At 39.8% G+C, this 15588-nt stretch overlaps 1 protein-coding gene across 1 annotated transcript in view; it reads right to left on the reverse strand.

The window, feature by feature from the left end:
• LOC122539420 (serine/threonine-protein kinase 32B-like) overlaps positions 1 to 15588 on the reverse strand; it is a 320287-nt gene that overhangs the window by 243435 nt on the left and 61264 nt on the right. Inside the window, exon 2 of the mRNA XM_043674242.1 lies at positions 10145 to 10200. Coding sequence (XP_043530177.1) covers positions 10145 to 10200 — 56 coding nt within the window. The remainder of the gene's footprint in view (positions 1 to 10144; positions 10201 to 15588) is intronic.

The raw sequence follows: 15588 nt of genomic DNA on the forward strand, positions 1-15588 counted from the left end.
TGGCACTCAGGACCACATGTGGATTTGGTGACAGGCGTATTTGTGTTGACAACTGGGCCAGTATGTTGGGTCAAGTGGCACTTTTAGGCATTTGAATGCCAATACCTTCCACATGAACAAAGCTTGAATGGGTCAAGTGCAAAGCTGGATTTTCACTCTTGCAGTCTCAATTCTAGAAACAGGTTGAATAGTTGGAAAGAGAGCATGTTTCCATATTCCATAAAACTATGTATTCACTTCACAACAAGTTGCATTCAACATACAGTCAATAACTCAAGAGGCTTCGCAGTTTTCTTGCTCCTCGGATGCTGCCTGACCTGCTGTGCTTTTCCAGCACCACACTGATCTAAACATTAACTCGAGCCCCAATTAGCGTTACCTATGATCTTTGACTTTCTACATATTAACACAAACCCTTAACTCTAAATAGAAACTAAACACAGCTCAAAACAAATGCAGTCATGATTGCTTCAACAGCTGAAATAGAAAGTAGAGTTTTAGTACAGAGCTAAAAATAGCAGAACGGAATGGGAGCAGCTAAACAGTTTTTTAAAGAGCTGTCAAGGATATCAAAATACTTCAGTGAAATTATTCATTGGTAATAATTTTGAAAGATATCAGATCATGATCACAGAACTGCAATGAGTTCAGTAACTGGAAAGAATGGTGACACTTGCTTTGATATTCTAACAATAACCTAAAAACATCAGAATTCAAAAGTCCACATTATCTCTCTCAGTGCAAACAAATGACAGATTAAAAATTTCCTCTATATTGGAGAATGGAATGCTGGGATCTTCACCACTTAGTCATGCAGTCATGATCTCATACAGTAATTCCCACGTATTGTCAGTGAGAGTTGTCACTGCCAATTCTCAACGGCCAGTTTTCCACAAAATGGACGTGACAATTTTTGTTTGTAACCCTGGTATTTGAGAATCAAAGATGCAGAACCCCAAATAAAATGCACATATTAACCATTGTAGTGATTGTAACAAGGTCAGCCAGGTGGATCTCATAGAATATAAGTTCTCCGACTAGGGCGATTAACCTGGCTGACAGGTTAAAAAGAGAAAAGTATCAGACATTCTGACTCTCAGAGCTGGCTTCAAGGGAGTTGACCCAGTATCATAGTGTCAGAGGTGTACCTCACAGACCCTTGGGTCTAACTCGTCCATGTCAACCAGATATTCTAACCTGGTCGGTGCCATGGACTTTCCATGTGTAAATAAAGGGTGACTTGGTGATGAACATCAGCCTTAATTGAGCTATTTCAACCATGACCAACACAAAATCTAACAACTATTGAATTTGTAATGAATTGCGAAATAACTAATCAAATACATTCAGGGCCCATGGGTTGAATTTTTCAGCTCCATTGATGGTGAGCACAGAATTTTATTCGACCACTGGAGAGCTAGCCCCTTAGCTCCATCCTAGGCCATTTTCCTGAAGCCAAGTTGAGGGATGATAGTTCTGAAGTGTTATATCCTCATGCCATTTGGTAAGATTGGCACCAGTTTTCCTCTAGCAACACTAGATGGGCGGCATGGTGGCACAGTGGTTAGCAGTGCTGCCTCACAGCACCAGAGACCTGGGTTCAATCCCTGCCTCAGGCAATTGTCTGTGTGGAGTTTGCACATTCTCCCCGTGTCTGCATGGGTTTCCTCCGGGAGCTCCGGTTTCCTCCCGCGGTCCAAAAATGTGCAGGTCAGGTGAATTGGCCAGGCTAAATTGCCTGCAGTGTTAGATGAATGAGTAAATGTAGGGAAATGGGTCTGGGTGGGTTGCTCTTCAGAGGGTCAGTGTGGACTTGTTGGACCGAAGGGCATATTTCCACACTGTAAGTAATCTAATCACTTAATGCCTATACTCCAGAGCCACATTGAATTTTCTAGCCCAAAACCAGAATATGTGCAACCTTATCACAGGCCCAGTCCTGACTGGGGCCAGTGCCTACACATTTTTGATAAGAAACAATGGTGTGGTTTCAGGCTTAATACAATCCAAAATCATTTAGGCTGTTCAGAGAGGCCTTTACAAATTCCCTCCTTGTTTTCTTCAGCTTTGACCTACCCCAACAGGCCACAAACACCACATAATTTTCCCCTCCTAAAGAGGGTAAGAGAGGTGTCAAAATGGAGAAGATATCCTCATCCCCTTCTCACCATCTCACCAATTAAGTGCTGGGAGAAATATCCGTCGGGGAATTTCTTGACTGACCAGCAGTTAATATTTTCAAATGGTTAATTAATGACTGAATTAAAAAGGTATCAACTCACCGCCTCCCCAATTATAGCAGGCAAGAAAAGAATCTGGTTTCCCAACTGGGTAACCAGGGCAACCTGTCTAGTGGATTGGAAGGATGCCCTCCATTTGTCCCAGTGTGGGGGGCAATCAGAGATATGATGCAGGGAAAATGGATGACTGCTAAAGGCCCCCTCTCTATCCTTAACTTTGAACTATTGACACCCCTTTCCCAGCAATCCCCACCATATGAGAAGCAACAGAACAAACCTACCTTCTCATTGTTTGATCCTCTGAATTATAGGATTCAAATGGCTGTTTAAGACCCAAAAATGGCTGGCCTCTAATTGGCCAGCAGCTCCAGTTTGCTGGGACACCTTTGGTGAAGACTGTGATTGGCCAAGAATCTCAATGAAGCTTTTAAAAACTTAATTAGTATGTAAGACATTGAAATTTCCCAACACCTACACCACAACGTTCCCTGAGAAAGTAAACATCTTGGCCATGGAATCATACTGTGGCTATTGCACAAGAGGAGACCACTCACCCTATCATGTCTAGCACTCACCAGGAGCAATTCACCCAATGCCTCCCATCTTTTCCTCATAGCCCTGAAAATTCTTCTTAACCAATTCCCACAATGCAATCCTTGCTTCAACAGTCACTTGTACATGTACTTGCATTCAAGGATAAATTTTACATTGGTAGCAAACATTCTCCATTCTCCTGCCTTCCTCCTATAACCTTTGATCCCCTTACCAATCAAAAACCTATCCGCCTTCACTGAATGACTCCATCTCCACAGCCTATTGCGGTAATTCCACAGATTCACCACCCTCTGACTGAAAAAAAATTCTTCTCATATCAGATGGATTCTTATGTCAATCAATTGTGGTTACATTAGAGTCGTAGAATCCGATAACACAGAGACAGACCCTTTGGTCCACGCTGACCAAATTGTCCGTCCACGCTAACAACATTTCCCTGCACTTGGCTCATATTCTTCTAATCCTTTCCTGTCCATGTATTTGTCCAAATGCCTTTTAAATGTTGTTAATGTACCCAGCTCAACCACTTCTGCTGGCAGCTCATTTCAGATGCGTACCATCCACTGTGTAAGAAAACTCTCCTCACGTTGACAATAGCCAAAGAAGATACTCAATGAAGTAATTCCCAATAACATCAAAACAAAGTGAAGTCAAACTGCACCTGAACACCACTGACAACTTTTTATGGCCTGATTTTTGCCTACAGTAAAGAATTTAATGCTATCCTGAGAGCATGCAGCTAAAATAAGAAAACATACTTCCCAATTTTTGGAAGAGAAACCTTGCACAACAAGACAACACGTAGCACAGCAGCAAATGGGTTGAGGTTTATGTGAAATGAACAGCTATTTGATGGTGAATTGATAGATAGATAGATATAGATGAACAAGTTGAGAAAGTTACATCACATCATTTCCGACCTGTTAGACTTTCTGATCCATGCTAGACTGACAAGCCTCTATCTTCCAAACTAAGTGGTTGAAGATGGGATTGAATAATAACATTTGAGCAACTGAGGCTAGAATCTTTGGTAAATAATGTATCATTTCTGCAAGAATTGGATTGAAGTTGTGCAGAGGATACAAACTTATCAGTGATGAAAATCTGAAATTAAAAGTGAAATCTAAGGAGAAATTGAACCTTTGAATACATATGGAAACTGATTTGGGAAAGATACTAGCCTGAAACATCTGATTGGAGACAGAACTCTTGTTTAATCCTGCTTGAGAATAAAAATTGCCAACCTATCTTTTGGTGCAGTTTTAATTCTAGATTAGAGCCTTCCTAGTCAAAGCTGCACAGACAAATCCATGAATCCTCACAGCCAGCAGAGGAGAGGATTGGTTCTGAAACTATGCCTCCCTTTTTTAAAGTAAGTGCCATATCCTGATATTTAGAAGTTCTTCAACCATTTTGATAAGTATTGAGACAAGTACGTAAAGTAAATAAGTGGATAAGGTGGCAGTTCAGGGCTAAAATAACACTAAGGTGAAGGAGTAGAGTACTAGGTGGCTGACAGTGTCTTTTTCAGCTAAAATGTAATCAGTGATAGAGTGCTCACAGCCCTCTGGGCTACAGAATTCCAAAGATTCAAAATCCTCTGGATAAAAAAATTTCTCCTCATCTCACTCCTGAAAATGTTTGACCCCTAATGCAGAGCCTCCATGTTTGAGATTCCCCAGCCCAGGAAAACCACCATTCAGCATTTACCCTGTCAAGCCCCTTCAAAATCTGTGTTAGTTTTGATGAGATCACCTGTTACTTTTCAAAACTCTGGACAGCACATGCCCCATTTCCTCCGCCTTTCATCATAGAACAACCTGTGCATCCAAGAGCGAATTGACTGAATCTTCTCTGTGCAGTCTCCAAAGCAAGAACATTATTATTTAAATATTGAAACCAAAACTGTTCACACTGTTTCAGGTGTGGTTTCACCAATTGTGACAAGTTTAAAAATCACGCAACGCCAGGTTTTAGTCCAACAGGTTTATTTGGAAGCACTGATGAAGGAGCAGCACTCCAAAAGCTAATGCTTCCAAATAAACCTGTTGGACTATAATCTGGTGTTGTGTGATTTTTAACTTTGTATACCCCAGTCCAACACTGGTACCTCCAAATCAATTGTGACAAGACTTATTTATCGTTGTAGTCTAATCCCATTGCAATAAAGGCCTTCCTAGTTGCTTTCTGTATCTGCATACTCACTTCCTATATTCCACTGATGCATAAACTTAAGTATCTCTGAACCACACATTCTGGAGCTGCAGAGCAGGCTATAACTGAACTGTTATTGTGCAATGAGTGAGGATTAATTAATGACCTTAAAGTAAAAGTGTCCTTAGGTTGAAGTGACCATAATATGGTTAAATTCTAAATACAATTTGAGAGACAGTGCATGCGAGAGAGAGAAATAGACATTAAGGTGATATTTCAGAATAAAAAGAATTGATAGAAACTGTTGAGGAAGAACATTTCCAAGGGGCCACCTGCCATCCATGATAACTGAAAAAGTTAATGAAAATGTGAAACTTAAAGTAAAAAGACACCAGAACTGAACTGGCAAGTCAGAAGATAAGACAGAATATAATAAATGGGAAAAAGTGACTAAAAGACTGATAAGGACGGAAAAATAGAGCAGACAGAAAGCTAGCTAGAAATCTAAAACCAGATAGTAAGAGTTTAGATAAATAATTAAAACACAAAAAAAGTGTTAATAAAGTGAACATTGGTGCAAAGAAAGTGAGCCTGGGAAGATAATGAGATGGCAGATGAAATGAACTAGACTTTTATATTGGTCTTCATGTAGGCGATACAACTAAGAAATAACCCTAAAGGAAGCAGGTCAGGATTGGAAAGAAGGGAAGTGGTCCTGAGCAAATCGTTTGAGCTGCAAGCTGAGAAGTCCCGAGTCCTGATGGACGTCAGCCGAGGGTATTAAAGGAAACAGCTTGAGAGATAGTGGATCCCTTGATTTAAATTTTCAAATATTCACCAGATTTGGGGAAAGGCTCCATTAGATTAGAAAATAGTAAATGTAACCCCTTCATTCAAAATGGAAAATGAACTTTAGCAACCTTAGACCAGTTAATTTAATATATCAGGATAATGATAGAAGCTATTGTTAAATGTGTTATTTTAGGGCACATATCAAGGTAATTACATAGTCAACATGGTTCTGTGAAAAGAAAATCATGTTTAATCAATTTACTCAACTCATTTGTTGAGGAAGTAATAAGTACTGTGGATAAAGGGGGAATGATGGATGTAATTTACTTAGATCTCCAGAAAGCATTTTATCAAGCATCATAAGAAATGTTATTGTGCAAAGTAAAAGCTTGGTTAGCTAACAAGGAACAAGACAGGAGGCATAAACAGTAATCTTTTGGCGTGCAAGGTGTAACAAATGGTGCATGATGATGCTGCTTCTTTCACAAGGTTAGGTTGTCCTTGTTTTTTTTCCCAGGAGGTCATAAAGACATGACTCAGAAATATCTGGGTTCATCTACTTGATGAAGCTTTTAAGTTTAAAAAAAACACTCTTACAATGGAAGGAGAGTGGCCAGTTCTCCCAGCTCAACTTTTCCCTGATTTGGTTTGATTTTAGCAGGCAGTTAGTGGTGAAGCTGCTCACCTCTCCTGTAAGAACCTGTGATGGATTTTACCTTTTGTGTCAAGGAGTGTTTAGGGGATTGTTGCAAGTATTTGGAACAGCATCATTAAGTTGGGACGGTCTGTTGGGTTTTCTGATAGGTAAAGTTATTTTATATTCTGTTCTCTTGTTTGTGTTTAATTTGGTAATCTTGCAAATAAATTCTGTTTTGTTTAAAACTAAGTGGTTGGGCTGGTTGCATCATTCCTGGAATATCCACTCTACACCTGCTTAAAACAACTAGCAAAGTAAAGGTCCAGGCTACTTTTTTGGAAATATTTTGAGGAGATCTGGTCTGGTCCATAATAGGTATGTCACTGGAATCTGTGTGGAACATCAACTTTTTGCAATTTAAATAAATGACTTGGATGAAGGGATAGATGTATGATTCCGACTTATGCTGATGACATAGAGATAGCTAGGAAAGTGAATTGAAAAGACGACATAAGGAGATTACAATGGGATAACAATGAGTGTGGACAAAGGTCTAGAAAATTGAATGTAATGAGAGTCCATTTTGGCAGGGAGAATAAAATAAGTTTTTAAATTATAAAAGATTGCAGAGCTCTGAAATGCAGAAGAATCTGGGTCTCCTAGTGCACGTATCACAAAACGTTAATACGCAGGGATTGTGAGTAATTAGAAAAGCTGCAAGAGAATTGAACAAAACCAGGGAAGTTATACTTTAGTTATTCAGGGCATTGGTGAGACTACAGCTGAAGTACGTGTACAGCACTGGTCTCCTTCTTTAAACAAGGATATAAATCTATGTAAACCGTTTAGAGAAGGTTAACTATGCTAACAACTGGAGTGGGAAATTTGCAATATGATGAAAGATCGGACAGCTTGACTCCTATCCGCTGGAGTTTAGGAGAGGAAGAGACAAAGTAATTGAAATATGTAACGATCTTGAGAAGTCCTGACAGGGACAATATGAAAAAGGTGCTTTCTCTTGTGGGAGGATAGAGAACTAGAGATCATTACTTAAAAATAAAGAGTCCATTTCTTAAATTATGAAAAATTTTATCTCAGGAGGTCGTGAGTCTTTTGAACGCTATTCCTCAAAATGGTGTGAAAGAGCAGTCTTTGAACATTTTCAGGAGCGATTGATAGATCAAGGGTTGCAAGGTGTTTGGAGCTGGATGAGAATGTGGAGTAGTCAGATCAGCCCTCAACATATTGAATGGAGGAGCAGGTTCAAGGAAGGGGTATATTGGCCTCCATATAATCAAATAAGTAAAAGGTAATGCAGAATACGAGAGTGATCATGATCTACACCTGCTGGTGGCTTAAGTTAGGCTTTTAAAACATTCTGATCAGGTGTTAGACAATAACCCATTCACAAAGGTTCTGTTAGCATGCGCACTGATGACATGGGTGGGGTGTGAATCCTCGTATGGGCCCAAAGTTTATGGTCCCAACACCCACTGGAAAATTCAGCCCCATACGTCTACTTACTTTATGTCTGATCCTGTCCTCCTGAAATCTGTTACGGTCCATTCCATCTCACTGTTTCCTACCTTGGAATTTGATATAATCTATAAACACTGAATTCATTTCCTCTAAAACACAAGTGCAGTTCATTAAATGTAATGTCAAAACAGACCACTGTATGCAGATCTCCAGTTTGAAAAATAACTGCATGTGGCTTTCAGTTTCCTGTCTGTCAGCCAATGTCATACCCATAATGCCATGAGCTTTCATTCTGTTAACAAGTCCATTATGCGGCACTTCATCACCATATTTGAAAGTTCCATGTGCACACATCACCACATTGACTATCCTCAACAACAACAACTGCTACTTTATCAAAGAATTCAATAAAACTACTGAAGCATAAATTTTCTTTTACAAATCCATGTTAACTTGCTCATTTTACCCCTATTCTTCAAAATGCCAATTAATGTTGACCTAGATTGATGTCACAAAATGTCCCACTACTAGTTAATTAGGAGCTCAGTGCCAAGGTTTGTAATTTACCACATCATCAAAGTTTGGAAGTCTGCATAAATTTAATCACTCACTGCACATATTAATGTAGCTTCTAGGCTTTTGTCCAGTAGTTGCAAGCAGTACTTTCAGGTAGCTTACTGAGAACGTTAACTTTCACAACGAGATGGGGCTGACAAACCATTTTTTCTCTCTCCAGAATACGTTGTGTGCAGCCTGCCCTTTGCCATGATAGGTTGAAGATCAACCATGAGCTCACTGAATGGCAGAACAGGCTCAAGGGACTAAGTTTCCAAGTCCCTTGGTAGAGCTGCTTGCTATTGATTGGGCTTATTTTCTTTCTCGAGCCTGATGACAATTCTCCTCGTCAGTGCTGCTGCTGTTTCCATGGTGCTGAAGTCAGAGTTTTTAAACCAGGCTCTTTACCATTATTGCAGATAACCAGGAAGCAGTAAATGAGAGCTTGATGTGCTCAAAATGATCAAAATTACTCACCACTCTTTTTATTGTTTTTGCATTAGATCAACTGGTGCACAGAAGGGACAGCTTATTTCAAGGCATATACAAACAGAATTTCCTTCTGTTGCTGTATGTGCAGTTCATTTTTTATTTATCAATCAAAAATTTAATTAGTTTGTTTGGGATTCCCAAACATGTGCACAATTCTTATCATAAACACTTATCGTAATTCGGAAGAATAAATTAGCCTAAACTTTCTAAATGGTGCAACTTTTACAGTGCAAACAAAGATTAAGTGAATCATCTTTTCCTACATCATTTATTTTGTAAGTAATCTTTATTCACATACATCCAAATGCTATTAATGATTAAACAACATCATTGGCCCAAATCTTCTGATCAGAGTTGGAAACCTATTTCTAAACCTGATTAGACAAAAGAACATAGGGCTCTCTTTCTCCAAATTATCACAGCAGTTTTCTAATTGAGAATCTTTCAGAATGGACTCTATGCAGAAAACTTCCAAAGGAAGCATCACAAAACAAATTCACACAAAAGCCACATTCCCATTTCTATGGCCATAGCTGACCTATTGCAATAGATACATAGCTTTAAGTGATCTAAAATTTCTTAAAAAGTGAGACAGAAGATAAGTGCATCAGGGAAAAGGGTGAGTAAGAGAACAAGGTGAATGGACATGTGGTTAAAAGGAGGCAGAGTGGTTAAGGAGGTAGAATAGATTATGTATGTCCATAAAGGTGGTGTGGCACGTTGGCAGATGGATAGGTAGTCAAGATGGGTAGAATGGCTGGTGGGTAAGGTTGTGGATGGATGAGGTACATAGGTTAGCACATGGGTGAGGTGGGTTGGACAATGGGCTGGTGGGAAATGTTGTCACGGTCAGGTACTTGGGTTGGAGAGAGTTAAGGTATAATAGGAAGTCATTAACAGAGTATAATTAGAGAGTCAGGAAGTAGATGGGTCAATCTGAGTTATCTGAATATCAGTTGTATTGTTATCCAAGAATTTACGCATATAGACTAACTTTCTATTTAACATTACCTTTATGACAGAATCATCTCAAGTCTCTCTACCTCAGTCAGGATGTCAGGAGATATTTCCCAATGGAAATTTGAATTTTCCATGCAATTCCCATAATGTACTTTCACAGGGACCTCTAAGGAATATCATAGCTTATCTTGGGGGTACGGCAGTCATAAACCATCTTGAGACTAGAAGATTTGGGTCAATTAATTATTGTTTCACTGAAAAGCATGAAAACATCATTTACCTTTCCAAAGCTTCCTTTTCCAATTGCTCGAAGGATCTGAAAGTGGTCAAAGTTAACTGTAAAATGAAAAACAAGAGAAAACAAAACTTGCACCATTAAAACGGCACTGTTTTTAAGATACATTTAAAAGATATAAACATACAACTTGGAGTAAATTCAAAGATTATGAAAGGAGTATAGTACTATTGCCAACAGTAACATTGAAGCTGCTATTCTTCACTTTATAAAAAAAGTGAAATTTACACAAGTGTTTTACAGGCAACAAAAACATGTCTCAAGACACTGTAGAGCAGGAGTGAATGCATCAAATGATAAAACTAGGAGAAGTGATGTTGGTCACGATTGGAAAAAGTACACATTGAAAAGAGGTTTGAATGGTAGGAGAGGGATGGAAAAGCTTCTGACCAAAAAAAAATGGGTTTGAAGGTTGAGTGACAGTGAGATAAAAACACAGACAAGTGATGTCCTACAGGTAGATGAGAGCAGGCTTCATGTTGAATCAGATGTGGGGATTCAAAGCTCAGCCGACTACCCCATAGTGGTTCATTATCTGGTTCAAGTTGGAACAAGCTCCAAGAACAGGAGATGGAATCAGTGCCAAGGGGACACTCATTCTAAAGAGTAGCTTCAGTCATGCAAATGTTGAGTACTGGAATTTTTTTATTCAGGACTCAAATCAACTGAACATCATAGTGACAGTTACGGTGCAAAGCATGAAGATAGAAATGGAGCAAAGTGCTAGCTGGATATGTTCGGAATCTGACCTCTTGTTTGAGGGGATATTACCAAAAATAACATGTAAATTAAGAATGAGGTGACGGGTGAAGGCACGGGCCACTTTCAAGTTGACCTGCTCCTCATGACTTATCTGAGTTAACCATGTGCAAAGAAACAAGATCAAAATTGAACCATGTTGATCAAACATGAATCAGGTAATTTCACAATGACATTGAAACTTAACTGTAATTTTTCTGAAAGCATTTGAATGTCAGGGAACCCTCTGTCGCTGCTATCAGCACCAAATATGATAGCATCAGAAAATCTACATTGTAGGGGTTTGTTTCAATCAGTTTTGTAATAATTCTCTAAGACAAAATTTTAATTCCAGGATCATTTCTCTGTGACTATACCTCTTCTTCTTTACTTTTTATTTGAAATTGTTGATTACTTGCTGGAGTAAATCTGCTGGATATATCAGAGAAGATTCGAAAACAATCCTAATCTGCCTTATATCGATGCCGACACTGTGGTACTAACAGTGTAAGCATCCAGGAAACATACAAACTGATTGTAAAAGCAACTACAGATATCTGAAGAGAAAAAGATTAGTGAAGACCAATGTAGATCCAAGGGAGAATTTAAACAAATGGAAGATTTAACAAAGATTTTAAAAAGACAGAATCACAGAATCAAACGGCCGAGAACAGACCCTTTGGTCCAACAAGTTCATGCCAAATATAATGTCAAACTAAACTAGTCCCACCTGCCTGCTCCTGGACCATATCCCTCAAAACCTTTCCTATTCATGTATCCATCCAAATTTCTTTTAAATGCTGTAAATGTATCCACATTCACCACTCCCTCAGGAAGTTTATTCCATGAGAGGCTTTTGTTTTAAACATAGAGTGGTTTGTGTGTGGCACGAACTTTCAGAGGAAGTGGTGGATGTGGGTACAGTTACAATGTTTAAAGGACATGTAGATAAGTATATGATTAAGAAATATTTGGTGGAATGTGGGCCAAGCACAGGCAGGTGGGACCAAGTTTGGGATTATGGTAGACATGGACTGGATGGACCAAAGGGTCTGTTTCCATGCTGTATGAATATCAATTAAATACATACTTTGATTTTGTCTTCACAAAATGTGTCCCAAAGATGTTGGAGAACACAGGATCTGGTACGAGGGAGGAACTGGAGTAAATCAGAATTAGTAGGGAGAAACTGACGGGATTAAAAGACAAATAATCCACACCTTAGACTACATTAGAGAGTCATCCTAGAAATAGTGGATGCTGTGTAGACTCTGGGACAGTTGCTACTGGATTATAATGTTTGCACCCATAAAGAAATCCAGAAGTGATCTACATGTTTTACATAATTATTTTTGTACGGACACTTTATAAAATGTTTTTAGACATTTTCTTTGAAAAGTTCTCTCAGATCCTTCAAGATTTCTCTCAAATCTCCTCTCAAGTTTCTCTAAGTAGAACAATGCCTGTCACTTCCATCTGTGCATGTACCTCAAGTCCTCATTGCTGTTCATCTATTTTGAGGAAGAAGAAGATAGGGAAGACCAACATAGTGATACTAGACTTAATACAGACATTGGGAATCCTTTACGCCTTTCTCATTGCTAACCCAAGTTGCTTACGAACAGATACAATCAGGACTACTTCACTAAGGTAATGTTTACAAAGCCCTTAGAAGCACAATAATTGAATGACACCCCATGCCAGATAATTAGGATCTCAACTCAAGAAAACCCAACAGCTGACTGTGATAAGAGCTAACTGCCACAGTGTGCTACTGTTAACCTGGTACAATCAGGAAAGCCCTGGCTGACCAATATATCTAGGAGATTTAGAATCCCCTCAGTCTAGGGGAATCCCCTGACTCTGTGCTGGCTGGCTACAGTCAGTGTGTTACTGTAGGTTTTGGCTTTTTTTTGGAAGAACCGGATTCCTAAACTGGCTGGTTTACAAAGCCAGTTTTGTTAAATGGGATTCCGTTTTTTATTGAGAACTGATTTCTAAACTGCCTGATCTACCCCCCCCCCCCAAAAAAAAACCAGGAGACTAAGAAACTCTTCAGTCTAGGGAACTGGCTCTGTGCTGGCTGGGCCACAGTCAATGTGTTCAGGCTGCTGTTGGTTTCTGCTTTTTTTGGGGGGAGAACCTGATGCCTGAACTGGTTGAATTATATAGCCAGTTTGTTAACTGGTACTCCTAAAAAAAAACAAGAAACAAAAAACTAGCTGCCAAATGAGTACTCAAATTCCACTCTGTCTTTGTGAACAAACTCAATTCAGGCACCTGCTACCATGTAGCTCTTCTCTAAAAGAGCAATGCTTCAGACCACAAACCATTCTCCCACTTTCTGCATAGAAGGCATCAGTGACAAAATAATTTGTCTGAAAAACAACTCCAATAATCTCTCCCTACTACTTGGAGCAACCGTTAACTCCCTTAATGTTTATTCCAAAGTGTTCTTTCAGCTAACCCTTCTATATCTCCCACAATGCAAGCCATTCTAAAAGCGGCAGGATGATGATTTCAGGAGGCTCAGGGCAACTGAAGTGCTTCCGCTTATTTTCAATTGTGGTCCATTTGCTGTTTAACAAAAAAGGGAATAGTGACAATGAAGGCACTTGGTGCCCAAGATTGAATACAACTCAAGTTTCAGATGGCATTCTTTAATGGGGTGAAGTGACAATCACTGCCAAAGAAACCAACCATGGAAGGACCATCCAAATCTTTTTATCGCCTGAGGATCAAAACACCAACACCTCTGTCAAGTCCCACCTGAAGAGAGTTTCAAAATTTGTGGACTCAGAGCCCTGAAGAAATTCAAGCCTCAAACTGAGTCACATTGGGGTGGCATTTGCATTGTTTTGGCTAAGTGCAAATTCCATGAAGTCTTTAGAGGATTTCTAGTGAGTCCCAGTAGATTTCTTGCTGTAAAATACCAATGGGTGGAACCTTAAGGTGGTCTGAGTAACGTGGGCAATAGTGAGATTTGGGGTATTGTACATTCATCAAATACCCACCCACCTCTAGATGACCTTAATGTCAATTCTAGCCACACCTTAACGTGTACCATTCCCAGAACAACTTGTCACTCATCAGACATCCGCTGCAAGTGCCTTTGTATTGGCACCAACCTTTAAAACCCATTGTGCTTGGTTGGGTGCACAAATCAATCAAAGATGCCGTGTATGGTTTCTGCCATTTGCCCTGGCGATGGAAGACAGGGATAATTAGCACCCTGTAGAGCAGGCAGTGACATGGGAGGCCAGCTGAACAGGATAGCGCTGATGGAGAGCATCCTCTTCCCCCAGACCAACGAGCTACCTGGGTTTTGTGTCTGTACTAAACAGCATGGCAATATAGAATTACATTTACATCTTTTTGAGGAGCAAGGTGCAAAAAGGCAAATCAAGGTACTGTATGGTAGGGATGCTGCAAGCATCCAGTTAGGCTTAAAGTCATTGACTGCAAGCGCAAAGCCTAGAAATGCAATTTTGTCCAGTGCCAGACCTGGATGCATGTCTCTGAGCACACGGTGTCCTCTATGCAGCATTTCAACAACAGTTACTGCCTGGGGCACAGCATTGAAGTGTAAGAGGCTGGAACATGTCAGATGCCAATGTCTGTGTCCGAGAAACGTATGGTCGGTTCCCAAAGATGTTTGACACAACATGTAGGCCTTTCAGAGCAACAGCGATCCAAAATCACCGTGTACCCACTCCGATTTCCATTTTGAGAATTCTCAACATCTAGCATGTTTGGTGCATGTGTAACACCGAAACTGCATATTAACAAGGTGGGTTATAGCATTAATAAAGGTGATTAGCAAGCTACAATCTCCCTTGATCGGCAACTTGCATTGCCACGCAAGGAATCTGCCTCACTACTTGACAGAAGCGAAATACTCCAGATGCCCAGAGCAGTCTTGTCAGACTTCTCACCCAATTCTTCCACAAATCACACCCGAGCCCACATTGCTCAGACTCCTGCAAGATTTCCCCTGATTGTTAAAGACAAAAGATTGCTATTTTTCATTTGCTGTGTCAGCACAGGACCTTTCTCCTTGTCAAAGGTGGACAGACCACAGACAGTACTGGAGCCTGTCATGAAGATGCATCAGAGAAGACATTACTGATTCTGTGTGGTCATTCAATGACTGGTACCCATATTACACAAGATCCAAAGAGTGGATTGAAAATTCTATTTCAGTCTCGATGAAAAAGTAAGGTCCATTCTTTTAGTCAAATGTTGGAAGAATTTCACCCTGATTAATTTTCCTGCTGATGGTAGACACTGGTGGCACTTCCATGCTCCAATCCAATATTCTGTGTTGGGATTAATGATGTACATGGAGTCAGCTCCAATCAAGAGAAGAAACATACCCATCAGGAATGTAGAAGACCCAAAGAACGAAGAGTGTTGTATATGGGTCTGAAAGAAATAACAGAGTGCCATAAGCACAAATGACTATGATGACGACATCTGGGCTTGTGAGCAGAACATCTTAGGATATTAAATAGAAGCATTAATCAAAAACAGCCCATTGCTATTGGTATTGCTAATGGGCAGTCATGTCTGACCAACTTGTTTCAATTTTTAAAGAGGTGACTATATGTGTAGATGAGGGCAATCCATTTGGTGCCGTTTACTTGGACTTTGACAAGGTTCCTGATAAGGTCCTGTAAGGAAGTCTGATA

The sequence above is a fragment of the Chiloscyllium plagiosum genome, chromosome 32 (assembly GCF_004010195.1).
Source record: "Chiloscyllium plagiosum isolate BGI_BamShark_2017 chromosome 32, ASM401019v2, whole genome shotgun sequence".
Lineage (NCBI taxonomy): Eukaryota > Metazoa > Chordata > Chondrichthyes > Orectolobiformes > Hemiscylliidae > Chiloscyllium > Chiloscyllium plagiosum.